General features: G+C 47.0%; 1 protein-coding gene across 1 annotated transcript in view; it reads right to left on the bottom strand.

Moving 5' to 3' along the window:
• LOC125463064 (phosphatidylinositol 4-phosphate 3-kinase C2 domain-containing subunit beta-like) overlaps nucleotides 1-14,387 on the bottom strand; it is a 193,051-nt gene that overhangs the window by 64,824 nt on the left and 113,840 nt on the right. Inside the window, exons 19-20 of the mRNA XM_048553723.2 lie at nucleotides 13,182-13,362; nucleotides 10,073-10,180 (exon numbers count right to left, since the gene is read on the bottom strand). Coding sequence (XP_048409680.2) covers nucleotides 10,073-10,180; nucleotides 13,182-13,362 — 289 coding nt within the window. The remainder of the gene's footprint in view (nucleotides 1-10,072; nucleotides 10,181-13,181; nucleotides 13,363-14,387) is intronic.

The following is a 14,387-nucleotide window of genomic DNA, read 5'->3' as shown; positions in this document are numbered from 1 at the left end:
ATAAATCTATTCAATTTCCTGCTAGTCTTGGCTCAGATGGTAACATATTTATTTCAGTCACAACATTGTGAGTTCAAATTCTGAAGAGGACCCAAATCCAAAATTTAGGGTGACACTTCGGTGAAGGTGTGCTGCATTATCAATGCTGTATTTTTTAGTTGATGGGTATTCGTTACACAAGGAAACACAGTGGCATACTTTGCAGTTCATTCACATTCATGTTGAGATAGCAGAGTGGGGGTAATATCACGAGTAATCCAAAACCCAGACTAATGTCTTGGGTTTAAATCCCACTATGCTGGCTGGTAGAACTTACGCTCAATTAAGGTAGACAGGACTGATCCTGGGAACATCAAAAGGCATTTTGTATCTGTTGTTTTAGTGCTAAGTCTCTGTAGTCAACAGCAATGTGTGCTTGCTCTTATGTTGAACCAGGTAGTTCCACAAGACATTATCATGCATCTCAGATACGATGTAAATAATTCTTAAGTACTGTGTAATAATCCTTTACTATCTATTGAAGTTGAGCCTATATTTTGCCTACGACTTCATGAAGACTGAAGTAACTCCACTGAGACCAGTATCCTGTCAACACATCACCCTTTTACTTACACATGCATGGCACTTGGCACTGGTCTGGTTTCCTTAGAGCCAGCTGCAAGAGTGAACAGAACCTCTGACACTCCTGTTTATAAGTGTTAGCCAGGGCTCCCTGATTGGACCAGATTAACAGCCCTAATCAAGGAACTCATATTCTATGAGGTCCATCTGGCTGACCTCATTACAATCGCTACCTTCCATCCTATGTGGCATCAGTACTTAGACTAATCCCAAAAGGGGGACTGGTGATTTTGAAGCAATCCAAGGGATCTCAGATGGTTCTGGATGATCAGAATGTGAATCAGGTTGACAGTGAGGTGGATTTCAACAACTGTACCTGTGATCATGAAAATTGTTAGCTGTAAAATCCCATCTTTCTGAAGAAGGGTCTAGGCCCAAAATATCAGCCCTCCTGCTCCTCTGATGCTGCTTGGCCTGCTATGTTCATCCAGCTATACACGTTGTTATCTCAGATTCTCCAGCAGCTGCAGTTCCTACTAATCTGCATCCTTACTTGGCTTGGCCCACATGTGATGCTGGATCCACAGCAATGGGGTTGACGTTTGACTGCCGTCTGAAATAGCTTAGCAAAACCATTTAGTTTCAAGGGCAGTTGTGGTCAACAAAGTAGTGGCTTTGTCAGTGGAGTCCACATCCCATCAAAGAATAAGGGAACAAACCAGTGATTTTTTACAACAATTAAAAGAAGGAAATTTTATTTATATAGTGTTTTATATTTCCAGGGCACGACAAAGTACTCCACAATACTTTAGAAATGCAGTCAATATTTAGGAGGCAAATATCACACTCAGTTTGGGAAAGGTAAATTAGCAGTTTTGTTTTGCTGTAGTGCTATTACTTGACGGAGGAATACGAGGAGAATGGCTTTTTTTTGTCTGATTCAAACCTGAGCTTCCCACTTTGTCCCTCCATCAGTTCCACCTTAGTAAAGGTACCTGCCTCTCTCACTGTTTCAATGCATCTGCTGCTGAAATGCTCTTTCATGATTTTGTTACTTTTAGGCTGGACAGTTCCATTGTTTTGTGATCAGAGATAATGGGAACTGCAGATGCTGGAGAATCCAAGATAACAAAGTGTGAAGCTGGATGAACACAGCAGGCCAAGCAGCATCTCAGGAGCACAAAAGCTGACATTTTGGGCCAAGACCCTTCATCAGAGTGGGGGATGGGGAGAGGGAACTGGAATAAATAGGGATGGGGGGAGGCGGACTGAAGATGGATAGAGGAGAAGATAGGTGGAGAGGAGAGTATAGGTGGGGAGGTGGGGAGGGGATAGGTCAGTCCGGGGAGGACGGACAGGTCAAGGAGGCGGGATGAGGTTAGTAGGTAGGAAATGGAGGTGCAGCCAGAAGTGGGAGGAGAGGATAGGTGAGAGGAAGAACAGGTTAGAGAGGCAGGGACGAGCCGGGCTGGTTTTGGGAGGCTGTGGGGGAGGGGGAGATTTAGAAGCTTGTGAAGTCCACATTGATACCATTGGGCTGTAAGGTTCCCAAGCGGAATATGAGTTGCTGTTCCTGCAACCTTCAGGTGGCATCATTGTGGCACTGCAGGAGGCCCATGATGGACATGTCATCTAAGGAATGGGAGGGGGAGTTGTTTCTCGCGAACCAAGCGGAAGTGTTCTGCAAAGCGGTCCCCAAGCCTTCGCTTGGTTTCCCCAATGGAGAGGAAGCCACACTGGGTACAATGGATACAGTATACCACATTGGCAGATGTGCAGGTGAACCTCTGCTTAATATGGAAAGTCATCTTGGGGCCTGGGATAGGGGTGAGGGAGGGGGTGTGGGGGCAAGTGTAGCACTTCCTGCAGTTGCAGGGGAAGGTGCCAGGTGTGGTGGGGTTGGAGGGGAGTGCGGAGTGGACAAGGGAGTCACGGAGTCTCCCGAAGGCAGACAAGGATGGGAATGGAAAAATGTCTTGGGTGGTGGGGTCGGATTGTAGATGGCGGAAGTGTGGTGGAAGATGCGTTGTATCCGGAGGTTGTTGGGGTGGTATGTGAGAATGAGGGGGATCCTCTTAGGGCGGTTATTGTGGGGGTGGGGTGTGAGGGATGTGTTGCAGGAAATGTGGGAGACACAGTCAAGGGTGTTCTCGACCACTGCGGGGGTGGGGGATGTTGCGGTCCTTGAAGAACGCGGCCATCTGGGATGTGCGGGAGTGGAATGCCTCATCCTGGGAGAAGATGCGGCAGAGGTGAAGGAATTGGGAATAGGGGATGGAATTTTTGCAGGAGGGTGGGTGGGAGGAGGTGTATTCCAGGTAGCTGTGGGAGTCGGTGGGCTTGAAATGGACATCAGTTACAAGCTGGTTGCCTGAGATGGAGACAGAGAGGTCCAGGAAGGTGAGAGATGTGTTGGAGATGGCCCAGGTGAATTTGAGATTGGGGTGGAAGGTGTTAGTGAAGTGGATGAACTGTTCGAGCTCCTCTGGGGAGCAAGAGGCGGCACCGATACAGTCATCAATGTAACGGAGGAAGAAGTGGGGTTTGGGGCCAGTGTAGGTGAGGCAGAGGGACTGTTCCACGTAACCTACAAAGAGGCAGGCATAGCTGGGGCCCATGCGGGTGCCCATGGCCACCCCCTTAGTCTGTAGGATGTGGGAGGAATCGAAAGAGAAGTTGCTGTGGGTGAGGACGAGCTCGGCTAGGTTGTTGAGGGTGTTGGTGGAGTGGGATTGGTCGGGCCTGCGGGACAGGAAGAAGCGGAGGGCCTTAAGGCCATCTGCATGCGGAATGCAGGTGTACAGGGACTGGACGTCCATGGTGAAAATGAGGTGTTGGTGGCCAGGGAATTGGAAGTTCTGGAGGAGGTGGAAGGCGTGGGTGGTGTCACAGACGTAAGTGAGAGTTCCTGGACCAAGGGGGAGAAAATGGAGTCCAGATAGGTGGAGATGAGTTTGGTGGGGCAGAAGCAGGCGGAGACAATAGGTCGGCCAGGGTAGGCGGGTTTGAAGATTTTGGGAAGGAGATAGAAATGGGCCGTGCGGGGTTGGGGAACAATGAGGTTGGAGGCAGTGGGTGGGAGGTCACCTGAGGTGATGAGGTCATGGATGGAGTTGGAGATGATGGTTTTGTGCTTGGGGGTGGGGTCATGATCGAGGGGGCAGTAGGAGGAGGTGTCGGAGAGTTTGTGTTTGGCCTCAGCGATGTACAGGTCAGTGTGCCGTACTACCACTGCGCCTCCCTCGTCTGCGGGTTTGATGGTGAGGTTGGCGTTGGAGCGGAGGGAGCGAGGGCTGCCCGTTCTGTGGGGGAGAGGTTGGAGTGGGTGAGAGGGGTGGAGAGGTTGAGGCGGTTAATGTCTCCATGGCAGTTGGAGATGAAGAGGTCGAGGGAGGGTAGGAGGCCTGGGGGTGGTGTCCAGGAGGAGGACTTGTGTTGGAGGCGGGTGAACGGGTCAGTGGAGGGAGGGTAGGCTCCCGGTGAAAGAAGTAAGCATGGAGGCGAGGGCGGCGGAAAAACCATCCTGGGCTTCCTGCAGTGCCACAATGAAGCCACCCGAAGGTTGCAGGAACAGCAACTCATATTCCGCCTGGGAACCCTGCAGCCCAATGGTATCAATGTGGACTTCACAAGCTTCAAAATCTCCCCCTCCCCCCACTGCATCTCAAAACCAGCCCGGCTCATCCCCTCCCCCCACTGCATCCCAAAACCAGCCCAACTTGTCCCCGCCTCCCTAACCTGTTCTTCCCCTCACCTATTTCCTCCTCCCACCTCAAGCTGCACCTCCATTTCCTACCTACTAACCTCATCCCGCCTCCTTGACCTGTCCGTCCTCCCCAGACTGACCTAACCCCTCCCCACCTTCCCACCTATATGCTCCTCTCCACCTATCTTCTCCTCTATCCATCTTCGGTCCGCCTCCCCCTCTCTCCCTATTTATTCCAGTTCCCTCTCCCCATCCCCCTCTCTGATGAAGGGTCTTGGCCCGAAACATCAGCTTTTGTGCTCCTGAGATGCTGCGTGGCCTGCTGTGTTCACCCAGCTCCACACTTTGTTATCCATTGTTTTTTGACCAGTTTTCATCTCACTCTCCGTTAAACTTGAGCACATTGGAAACTGCTGCTCATACACTTACCTGCACTAAATTCTGTGCACCCATCCTGATTCCTAATATTTAATTGTGTTTCTCAATGTCAAAAACACCTGCAGCTTGATTCCACAGAACAACTAAAGGACATCCCCTCAGAGCCGCCTCTTGTTCTGTTTTTGATTTCTGAAATGCTGACTAAGCCAGAATATTAGAGGAGCTTTTCACTTACGTGCCACTCCCTAAATAATAACAAGAAACTATGGTTAAATACCTTACCCTTCCAGTTTTTCCAGTTAAGTGTCAGCTTACTTCATTGCTAATTTGTTCATCTCAAAGCCACTGTGGGTGCAAACTCAAACCTTGGATTTCAGTAGTTAACCTGGGTTTACACTTCAATGCAGTGCTCAGGGAATGCCGTATCAGCATGAGCCGCTGTCTACGCTTCCATTCCTCCATACTGGGAGGGAAAGAATCTGATCCCAGCTCTCCCTGATGAAAATCCCACTAATTGTGTTACTGGGATGGAAGCAGGATAGCGATGCCAGGAAACCTTTCTACTCCCAATTCACACCTCCAAAAAATGCAACACATACACGCTCTGACATTCATTGGAGGTAACAATTTTTTTCACTAACTATCAGTCTAATGTTCCTCCTTGAAAATATTTCTGACTCCTGCATATTTAGAGTCTAAATCAAGGTATGATTCAAGGACAGTATAACATCCTTTGTTTTTGTATTTACTCGTCTTGACAGTACATCATCCCATCTACTGTATTTGCCTCTCCAATAGTCTTGTGGCACTCATCACAAGGCTAATTAGAAAGCTAATGGGAGATTTAACAGACGTTTTCAAAATCACGAGTGGGCCAGCTATAACAGTTAGAGAGAAATTTCCCTTAGTTGTAAAAGGAACAAAAAAATCGAGGGGTTAAAATTGTTAGAGAGATAGTAGGAACTGCTGATTCTGGAGAATCTGCAATAACAAGGCGTACAGCTGGATGAACACAGCAGGCCAAGCAGCATCAGAGGAGCAGGAAAGCTAACGTTTCGGGTCTTGACTCTTCTACAGAAATGGGGGAGAGAAAAGGGGTTCTGAAATAAATAGGGAGAAAGGGGGAGGTGGATAGAAGATGGATAAAGGAGAAGACAGGTGCAGAGGAGACAGACAGGTCAAGGAGGTGGGGTTGGAGCCAGTAAAGGTGCGTGGAGGTGGGGAGTTAGGGAGGGGATAGGTTGGTCCAGGGAGGATGGACAGGTCAAGGAGGCAGGATGAGTCGAGTAGGTAGGAGATGGGGTTGGGTCCTTGAGGTGGGAGGAGTGGATAAGTGGGAGGACAGGTTACGGAGGTGGGTACGAGCTGGGCTGGTTTTGGGATGCATTCAGTGGAGGGAAGATTTTGAAGCTTGTGAAATCCACATTGATACCATTGGGCTGCAGGGTTCCCAAGTGGAATATGAGTTGCTGTTCCTGCAATCTTTGGGTGGCATCATTGTTGCACTGCAGGAGGCCCAGGATGGACATGTCATCCACGGAGTGAAAGGTGAAGTTGAAATGGTTCACAACTGGGAGGTGCAGTTGTTTGGTGCGAACCAAGCATAGATGTTCCACAAAGCGGACCCCAGGCCTCCGCTTGGTTTCCCCGATGTAGAGGAAGCTACATTGGGAACAACGGATACAGATTACCACATTAGCAGATGTGCAAGTGAACATCTGTTTAATGTGAAAGGTCTTCATGGGGCCTGGGATGGGGGTGAGGGAGGAGGTGTAGGAGCAGGTGTAGCATTTCCTGTGGTTGCAGGGAAAAGTGCCAGGGGTGTTGGGGCTGGTGGGGAGTGTGAAGCAGATAAGAGAGTCATGGCAAGAGTGGTCCCTCTGGAAAGCAGACAAGGGTGGGGATGAAACAATGTCTTTGGTGGTGGGGTCGGATTGCAGATGGCGGAAGTGTTGGAGGATGATGCATTGGACCAGGAGATTGGTAGGGGGTGGTACGTGAGGATGAGGGGAATTCTGTTTTGGTTTTTGTGGGGAGGGGGTGTGAGGGATGAGTTGTGGGAAATGCAAGAGACACAACTGAGGGCATTTTCGACCACTGTGGAGGAGAAGTTGCGGTCATTGAAAAACAAGGACATCTGGGATGCTCAGGAGTGGAATGCCTTATCTTGGGAGCAGATGTGGCGGAGGCGAAGGAAATCCTGCCCCACCGAACTGATCTCCACTTATCTTGACTCCATTTTCTCCCCTTCAGTCCAGGAACTCCCTACCTACGTCTGTGACACCACCCATGCCCTCCACCTCCTCCAAAACTTCTGATTCCCTGGTCCCCAATGCCTCATCTTTACCATGGATGTCCAGTCCTCTTATACTTGCATTCCACATGTGGATGGCCTAAAGGACCACTGCTTCTTGTCCTGCAGGCCCGACCAGTCCCCGTCCACTGATACACTTATTCGCTTAGTTGAACTCATCCTCACCCTTAACAACTCCTCCTTCCATTCCTCCAACTTCCTACAGACAAAGCGGGTGGCCATGGGTACCCGCATGGGCCCAAGCTATGCCTGCCTCTTTGTAGGATACATGGAACAATCCTTCTTCCTTACCTACACTGGCCCTAAACCCCACCTTTTCCTCTGTTACTTTGACGACTGTATCGGCACCGCCTCGTACTCCCACGAGGAGCTCTAACAGTTCACCCACTTCACTAACACCTTCCACCATAACCTTAAGTTCACCTGGACCATCTCTGATACCTCCCTCTCCTTCCTGGAACCCTCTGTTTCCATCTTTGGCACCCACCTGGAAACCGATATCCATTTCCATCCTACTGACTCCCACAGATACCTACAGTACACCTCCTTTCACCCACCTTCTTGCTAAAAGGCCATCCCCTATTCCCAATTCCTTCGCCTCAATCACATCTGCTCCCAAGATGAGGCATTCCACTCCCGACATCCCAGATGTCCTTGCTTTTCAAGGACGGCAACTTTCCCTCCACAGTGGTCAAAAACGCCCTCAACTGTGTTTTTGCATTTTCCGCAACTCATCCCTCACACCCCGTCTCCGCAATAATAACCAAAACAGAATTCCTCTCGTCCTCACGTACCACCCCACCAACCTCCGGGTCCAACGCATCATCCTCCATCACTTCTGCAACCTGCAATCCGACCCCACCTCCAAAGATATTTTTCCCTCCCCACCCTTGTCTGCTTTCTGGAGGGACCACTCTCTCCGCGACTCCCTTGTCCGCTCGACACTCCCCACCAGCCCCAACACCCTTGGCACTTTTCCCTGCAACCACAGGAAATGCTACACCTGCCCGTACACCTCCTCCCTCACCCCCATCCCAGGCCTCGTGAAGACCTTCTACATCAGACAGATGTTCACCTGTACATCTGCTAATGTGGTATACTGTATCTGCTGTTCCCAATGTAGCCTCCTCTACACTGGGGAAACCAAGCGGAGGCTGGGGACCCCTTTGTGGAACATTTAGGCTCAGTTTGCATCAAACAACTGCACCTTCCAGTCATGAACCATTTCAACACCACCTCCCACTCCTTGGATGACATGTCCATCCTGGGCCTCCTGCAGTGCAACAACGATGCCACCCAAAGGTTGCAGGAACAGCATCTCATATCTCACTTGGGAAGCCTGTAGCCCAGTGGTATCAATATGGACTTCACAAACTTCAAAATCTCCCCTCCCCCGACTGCATCCTAAAACCAGCCCAGCTCGTACCCACCTCCGTAACCTGTCCTCCCACCTATCCACTCCTTCCACCTCAAGCCCCTCCCCCATCTCCTACCTACAAGCCTCATCCCGCCCCCTTGACCTGTCTGTCCTCCCTGGACCGACCTATCCCCTCCCCAACTCCCCACCTCCACGCACCTTTACTGGCTCCAACCCCACCTCCTTGACCTGTCTGTCTCCTCTGCACCTATCTCCTCCTTTATTCATCTTCTGTCCACCTCCCCGTTTCTCCGTCTCTCTATTTCAGAATCCCCTTCCCCTCTCCCATTTCTGAAGAAGGGTCTGAGCAAGAACAAGAGGGCACAGATTTAAAGTGATCTGCAGAAGAAACGGTGATGAAGTGAAGAGAACCTTTCTCACTCAGTGAGTAATTATGGTCAGGAATGCTCTGGTTGGAAGTGTGGTGGAGGCAGGTTGAATGGTGGCATTCAAGATGGATGCTTATTTGGATAAAAATAATGCACACGTGTGTTGAGAAAAGCAGGAAATTAACACTAAGTGATGACGCTCATTTAATGAGTTTCTGCAGGCATGATGGGCCAAATAGCTGCTTCTGCACCGGAACGCTTCTACGATTCCGGTCATGAATCTTTACAGATTCACCTGCCACAGCTTCTCGGTTTTATTTCTACTTGACACTGTTAAGCTCCTAAGTCTGCATCACATATACATGCTTGGCATTATTCCTGCTCACACTGTTAACACATGTAAGCCTGTTTGATCATCTTAGCCAGATGTTTCTAATCAATGTTTTAGCTCATTTTAAGATTCCAAAATCTGTACAATTCTTTGTGCCATCTACAAACTTGTGATTAGTTCTTGCGTAACCTACAATGCACTTACACCAGACTATCGATAATAGTTGTGAAAGACAATGGCCAATAAATCAATGACTGCTGGATCCAACTCATAATATCCACCTGTATAGACTTGCTGCAATTTCACATGCACTTCTGCCAACGAAAATGCAACGAATTTAATTTCAATTCAAAATTTGCCCACTGATCGCAGAGAATCCAATTAATTCACCAATTATTTATTATTAAGTTTCAAAATCAAGTTCTGCAATATCAATTAGATCTGTCTATATTCACCAATCAAATAACTACCTCAAATATATATCAAAGCAATTGCCTTTTACAAAAGCTTCTAATAGCCGCTCTGTGTCCCTGTGGTTGTACTGTTCATTTATTCTGTGTTTGACTATGTATGTCTTTTCACTGTTGATGCTCACTGTCCTTGATTGGTTAAACCTGAGTATGGATTCAAAGAAAAGTAAACAGATCTGTAGAAAGAGTTGGAAGCTGGAGCTGGAGCATGGACTAGGATTTTAAATGAAAATTAAATGAAAAATGTACAAACAAAACATAGAGATACTGGAGTCATTCTCTGCATCAACCCAAAATATAAAACATGCAATAGTGGTCATACGAAGGACTCCCAATTAATCACATTTGTGAACTTGTTGTAACTAAAGTCAAGTGAATAAGCTTTTGGATTTTCAACACTGACTTCCAGTTCCTGGTAGAGTTTTTTTTTGCACAATGCTTATTAAAGGGACAGAAAGAAACAGAAAACATTAAGGGTTGTGCAAAAATCTAGAACCTCAGGTGACCAAGATCAAATTCAAAAGTAAATCATGAGGCAACCATAGATTCTTTGTTTGTGAACTCACATTGGCATCAATACCTTTGACCGCAAATACAGGATTCAATGGCAGGCGGCAGACATGTTCCTGGTAGAAGAATTTGTCTAATTCTTCAATCTCTTTCACTAATAAAGTCTGTAACATGTAAAAGAAAGAGTCTTTATTTCTAATGCAAGAATAGAACTAAAATATGCCCTTGGCAAAATAGTCAAAACAACCAACATACTTGAAAAGAAATGGGCACATTCCTTTTCCATATAGTGAGAATGCCAGCAATAGGAAACAGAGAATAAGTTCAGTGATCCATTATTTCCCAACAGTGAGCTGTGCTCAAGAGACTGCAAAACATTCCCAGGTTATGTACAAGAGTTGACTTGTCTGAACTTGTATACGTTCTGCTGGGGAGATGGTGTAATTGCATTGTAACATGGATACGGAATTTTTTTAATGGGGAAGAGCTATCAGAGAGTTCATGGAACTGTCAGATTTTTAAGTTTTATACAATAGGAATTTTTATATGCTTTTGATAGTAGTTATATGCTTTTCATAGTAGAAAAGAGCAAATAATACTGAACACATCTGCCATCTATGAGGGACAAAATCTGGCTCTGTAGTATCTACTGCTTCCAGTGCTTTGAATGCTGTTTTGTCTTCAACTCATGCACCATTTCTGTTGCTAGTGATCCTAACTCTAATTTGGTAAGGATGGTAGCACATTTTAAGATACTACTGTTGGGACTATGCAGGGTAAGCAGATAAGCTGTATCCACTTTTAACCTTGCATAGCTGAACATGTATTTAGCAACCGGGAAGAGACCCTATCAGCTATCCCAACTAATTGTCAATTGTTTTTAGGCGAGTTGCTCATTGACTTTTATTGGCTGTTCCTGTTATGTTAGAAGCATTTGGTAGTTTCCAGAGGTGTTTAAAATTGTCAAAGTCTACAGTAAATTGTGTGGCATATCCTGAATGACTTTGTACCACCTTTGAGGATTCGGCAGAGGCTACTTGTTCTCAGATATGAGTCCAGACATCTGCATTTCTGCTTGGACAACAGAACAACAGGGAGAAACAGAGGAGCAGGAATGGAAGTACGGCTCTCAGTAGGAAAACCCATCCATATAGTCTGCAGAGCATTTCGGCTATGTGTTCCTCAATGAGGAGCACTGTCAAATGTCTTCACTTCACTGCAAATATCGTCACAGAAAACTAGAACCTGCTGCAGTTAGCTCAGCTCTGGTGGGGTAGTGGGCAGGCCTGCACATAGTTACAATTTAGGCAAGGAAGAAAGAAAGAGAAAATCTGTCCAAGTTCCTGCTCCCAATTTGTCTCCAGTGCTGGACTTCAGACAAGGTTGGCATGAGGCTCAGCTGTGATGTGGGTGAATAGTTTGCAAACCCTGAGAGTCTGTGCTTCGCTTGACAAAGTGACAGTTGCCAGGAAGACAGTATCCTTGCAAGTATCCATTCCTCCAAGAGAGTCCTTGCACCGCAGCCCCTCCTTCTAACCAGCATCCAGCATTGATGCGAAATATTTATGAATAATATTAACACTTTAGGAACAACTTCTCTCAGCAAATGAGCACAGAAATCGTAGCAGAATGGGTGGAAGGGATGTAAGTGACCAGTTATCAAGTTACTGGACAACAGCTGGTGTCCAGGTGCTCATTCCTTCTAGGGAAGGCAGGAAATGCTTGGAGATTGGGCAAGTATCTAATAAATTAATAAAAAGGATGATTTTCATCAGATATGGTTTTCATATTAAACAAGAAAGTAATTCAGTTTGCAGTGAACAGGATTTCTCTTATTCCTGATATCAGTTGTCAAGTAAATGGCCTTTGCGTAGGGTGCACATGATGCAAGGGGTTGTAAACAGTGGTATCACACAGCACTTGCCTAGCAATAACCTGCTCACTGATGCTCAGTTTGAGTTTCTCCAGGGCTATTCAGCTGCTGACCTCATTACAGCCTTAGTGCAAAGATGGACCAAAGAGCTGAATTCTAGCGTGGCGGTGGGAGCAGTTGCCCTGAACATTCCAGCCGCCTTTGACTCTGCATGTACGCTGGTAAAACTGGAGTTAGTGGAAATCAGGGAAGAAATTTGCTGCTATTTAGAGTACAGGAAGATGGTTGTGTTTGTTGGAGGCCAGTCATCTCAGTTCTAGAACATCTCTGCAGAGGTTCTACAGGTAGTGTCCTAGGTCCAACCATCTTCTGCTGTTTCATCAATTATCTTCCTTCCAACATAAGGTCAGAAATGGGGATGTTCACTGCTGACTGCACAATGTTCAGCACCATTTGTGACTCTTCAAATATTTAACAGGGCAAGACCAAATGCGATAAGATCCATATAGGCTTGTGCTGACGTGCAGTGACAAACAGGTACCACACAAGTGCCAGGCAAGGAACATCTTCAGCAAGAGAGAATATAACCATCGTCCTTTGAACATCAATTGCATTACTATCACTGAATCCTGTATTATCATCATCCCTGGGGTTATCATTGACCAGAAGCAGAACTGGCCTCACCATACAAATACAGTGGTTATAAGAGCAGGTCAGAGGCTCTTGTAGCAAGTAACTCCCTACCTGTCCACCAACAACAAGGCACAAGTTATGATTATAATGCAATACTCCCCACTTGTTTGGATGGATGCAGCTCCAATAACACTCAGGAAGCTTGACACCATCCAGGACTTGATTGGCACCAAATCCACAAACAGTCACTCCCTCCACCATGGACACTCAGGAGCAGTGATGTGTACTGTATACAAGATACATTGCAGAAAGTCACCAAGGCTCGTAAGACAGCACCTCTCAAAGTCCTCTTCTACCTAGGTGGACAAGGGCAGTCGATACATGGAGATACTACCACAGGCAAGTCCCTCAAAAGTCTCTTACCATCCTGACGTGGATATATACCGACATTTCTTCAGATTAAAAGCTTGGAACTCGCTCACTAGGGATACTCTCAGCATATGGACTGTGGTAGTTCGAGAAGGCAGCTCACTATGACCACATTCTCAAGGGCAACTAGCAACAGACAGTAATGCTGGCCCAGACAGCAATGCCCACAACACATGAACGAAAGGAAAACGTACCAGAGGTGCCCTTGGACAAATCTTCCTGGTACTCACCGAACGCTTTGATTGGTCAGCTGCCCAGATCTTCTCTGCTATCTCAGCCAATTTATCGACGAGCTTGGTCTCTTTGTCAAATTCTTCTCGCATGGCTTGTCCTGAACAACAGAGCACAGCTGTTAACAGCTGGCTGTACCTACCCTTAAATTGAAAGTCTGCCAAGCCATCTTTCAATAACCTGCGAAGGACACAAAGAATAATCTTCACTTGAGTTTGCTCTTCATGGACAGAATGAACATCAAAATTCAGGAATACCGGAATGTCAAGCATTTATTTTAAAAGCACAGTTTTGCGAATAGTTCTGCAATATAATTGCAGGGCGGAACAGTTTTTCACTGCTGCCTGGCAGCACGAGGGAACTGTGTTGGATCCCAGCCTTGGGCCACTCTCTGTCTGAGTTTGCACATTCTCCCCATGTCTGTGTGGGTTTCCTCCGGGTGCTCCGGTTTCCTCCCACGGTCCAAAGATGTGTGGGTTAGGTGGACTGGCCATGCTACATTTTCCTGTGGTGTCAAGGAACTTGTCGCGGTGAGGAAGGCTAAGCAGTGATACAATCAAAGTTGTTAAGAAAAGACTGGGTGAGACAAAGATAAACTAATTCCATTTGCTGGTGATTGTAGAATTAGGGGGCATACTTTAAGGGTAGCTCAGTTGTTAGCACTGCTGCCTCACAGCACCAGGTTTAATTCCTGGGCAACTGTCTGTGGATTTTGCACATTCCTCCTGTATCTGTGTGGTTTTGCCCCGGTTTCCTCCCACAGTCCAAAGATGTGTAGGTTAGGTTAGGCCATGCTAAATTGCCCATAGTGTTCAGGGTGTGCCATGGGAAATGTAAGGTTACAGGGATAGAGTCGGGGGGTGGGCAGTGTGGACCTGGGAGTGATGTTGTCCGGCGGGTCGGTGTGGACTCAATGGACTGAATGGCCTGCCTCCACAGTGTAAGAATTCTGCGACTCTAATTGAGGAAATGGTTCCTAAAGGAGCAGCCTTTTGGTGTTAAAACAGACATTAATGACTCTCTGTCAAAACAGTCACATCTCTTCTCCATAACCAATGCTGAATATTTATGATTCATCACCAACACATTTTAACACACTTGTTCATAGTGACTGACACATTAAAAAATACATAGAAGCCTTTCCAACAGCTTGAGAAGTTCTGCTATGAGGGAACAAAATATTCTGCAGCATTAGATATTGGATC

This window comes from Stegostoma tigrinum, chromosome 25 (assembly GCF_030684315.1).
Source record: "Stegostoma tigrinum isolate sSteTig4 chromosome 25, sSteTig4.hap1, whole genome shotgun sequence".
In the NCBI taxonomy this organism is placed as follows: domain Eukaryota; kingdom Metazoa; phylum Chordata; class Chondrichthyes; order Orectolobiformes; family Stegostomatidae; genus Stegostoma; species Stegostoma tigrinum.
This window is presented reverse-complemented; position numbering and strand designations above follow the sequence as displayed.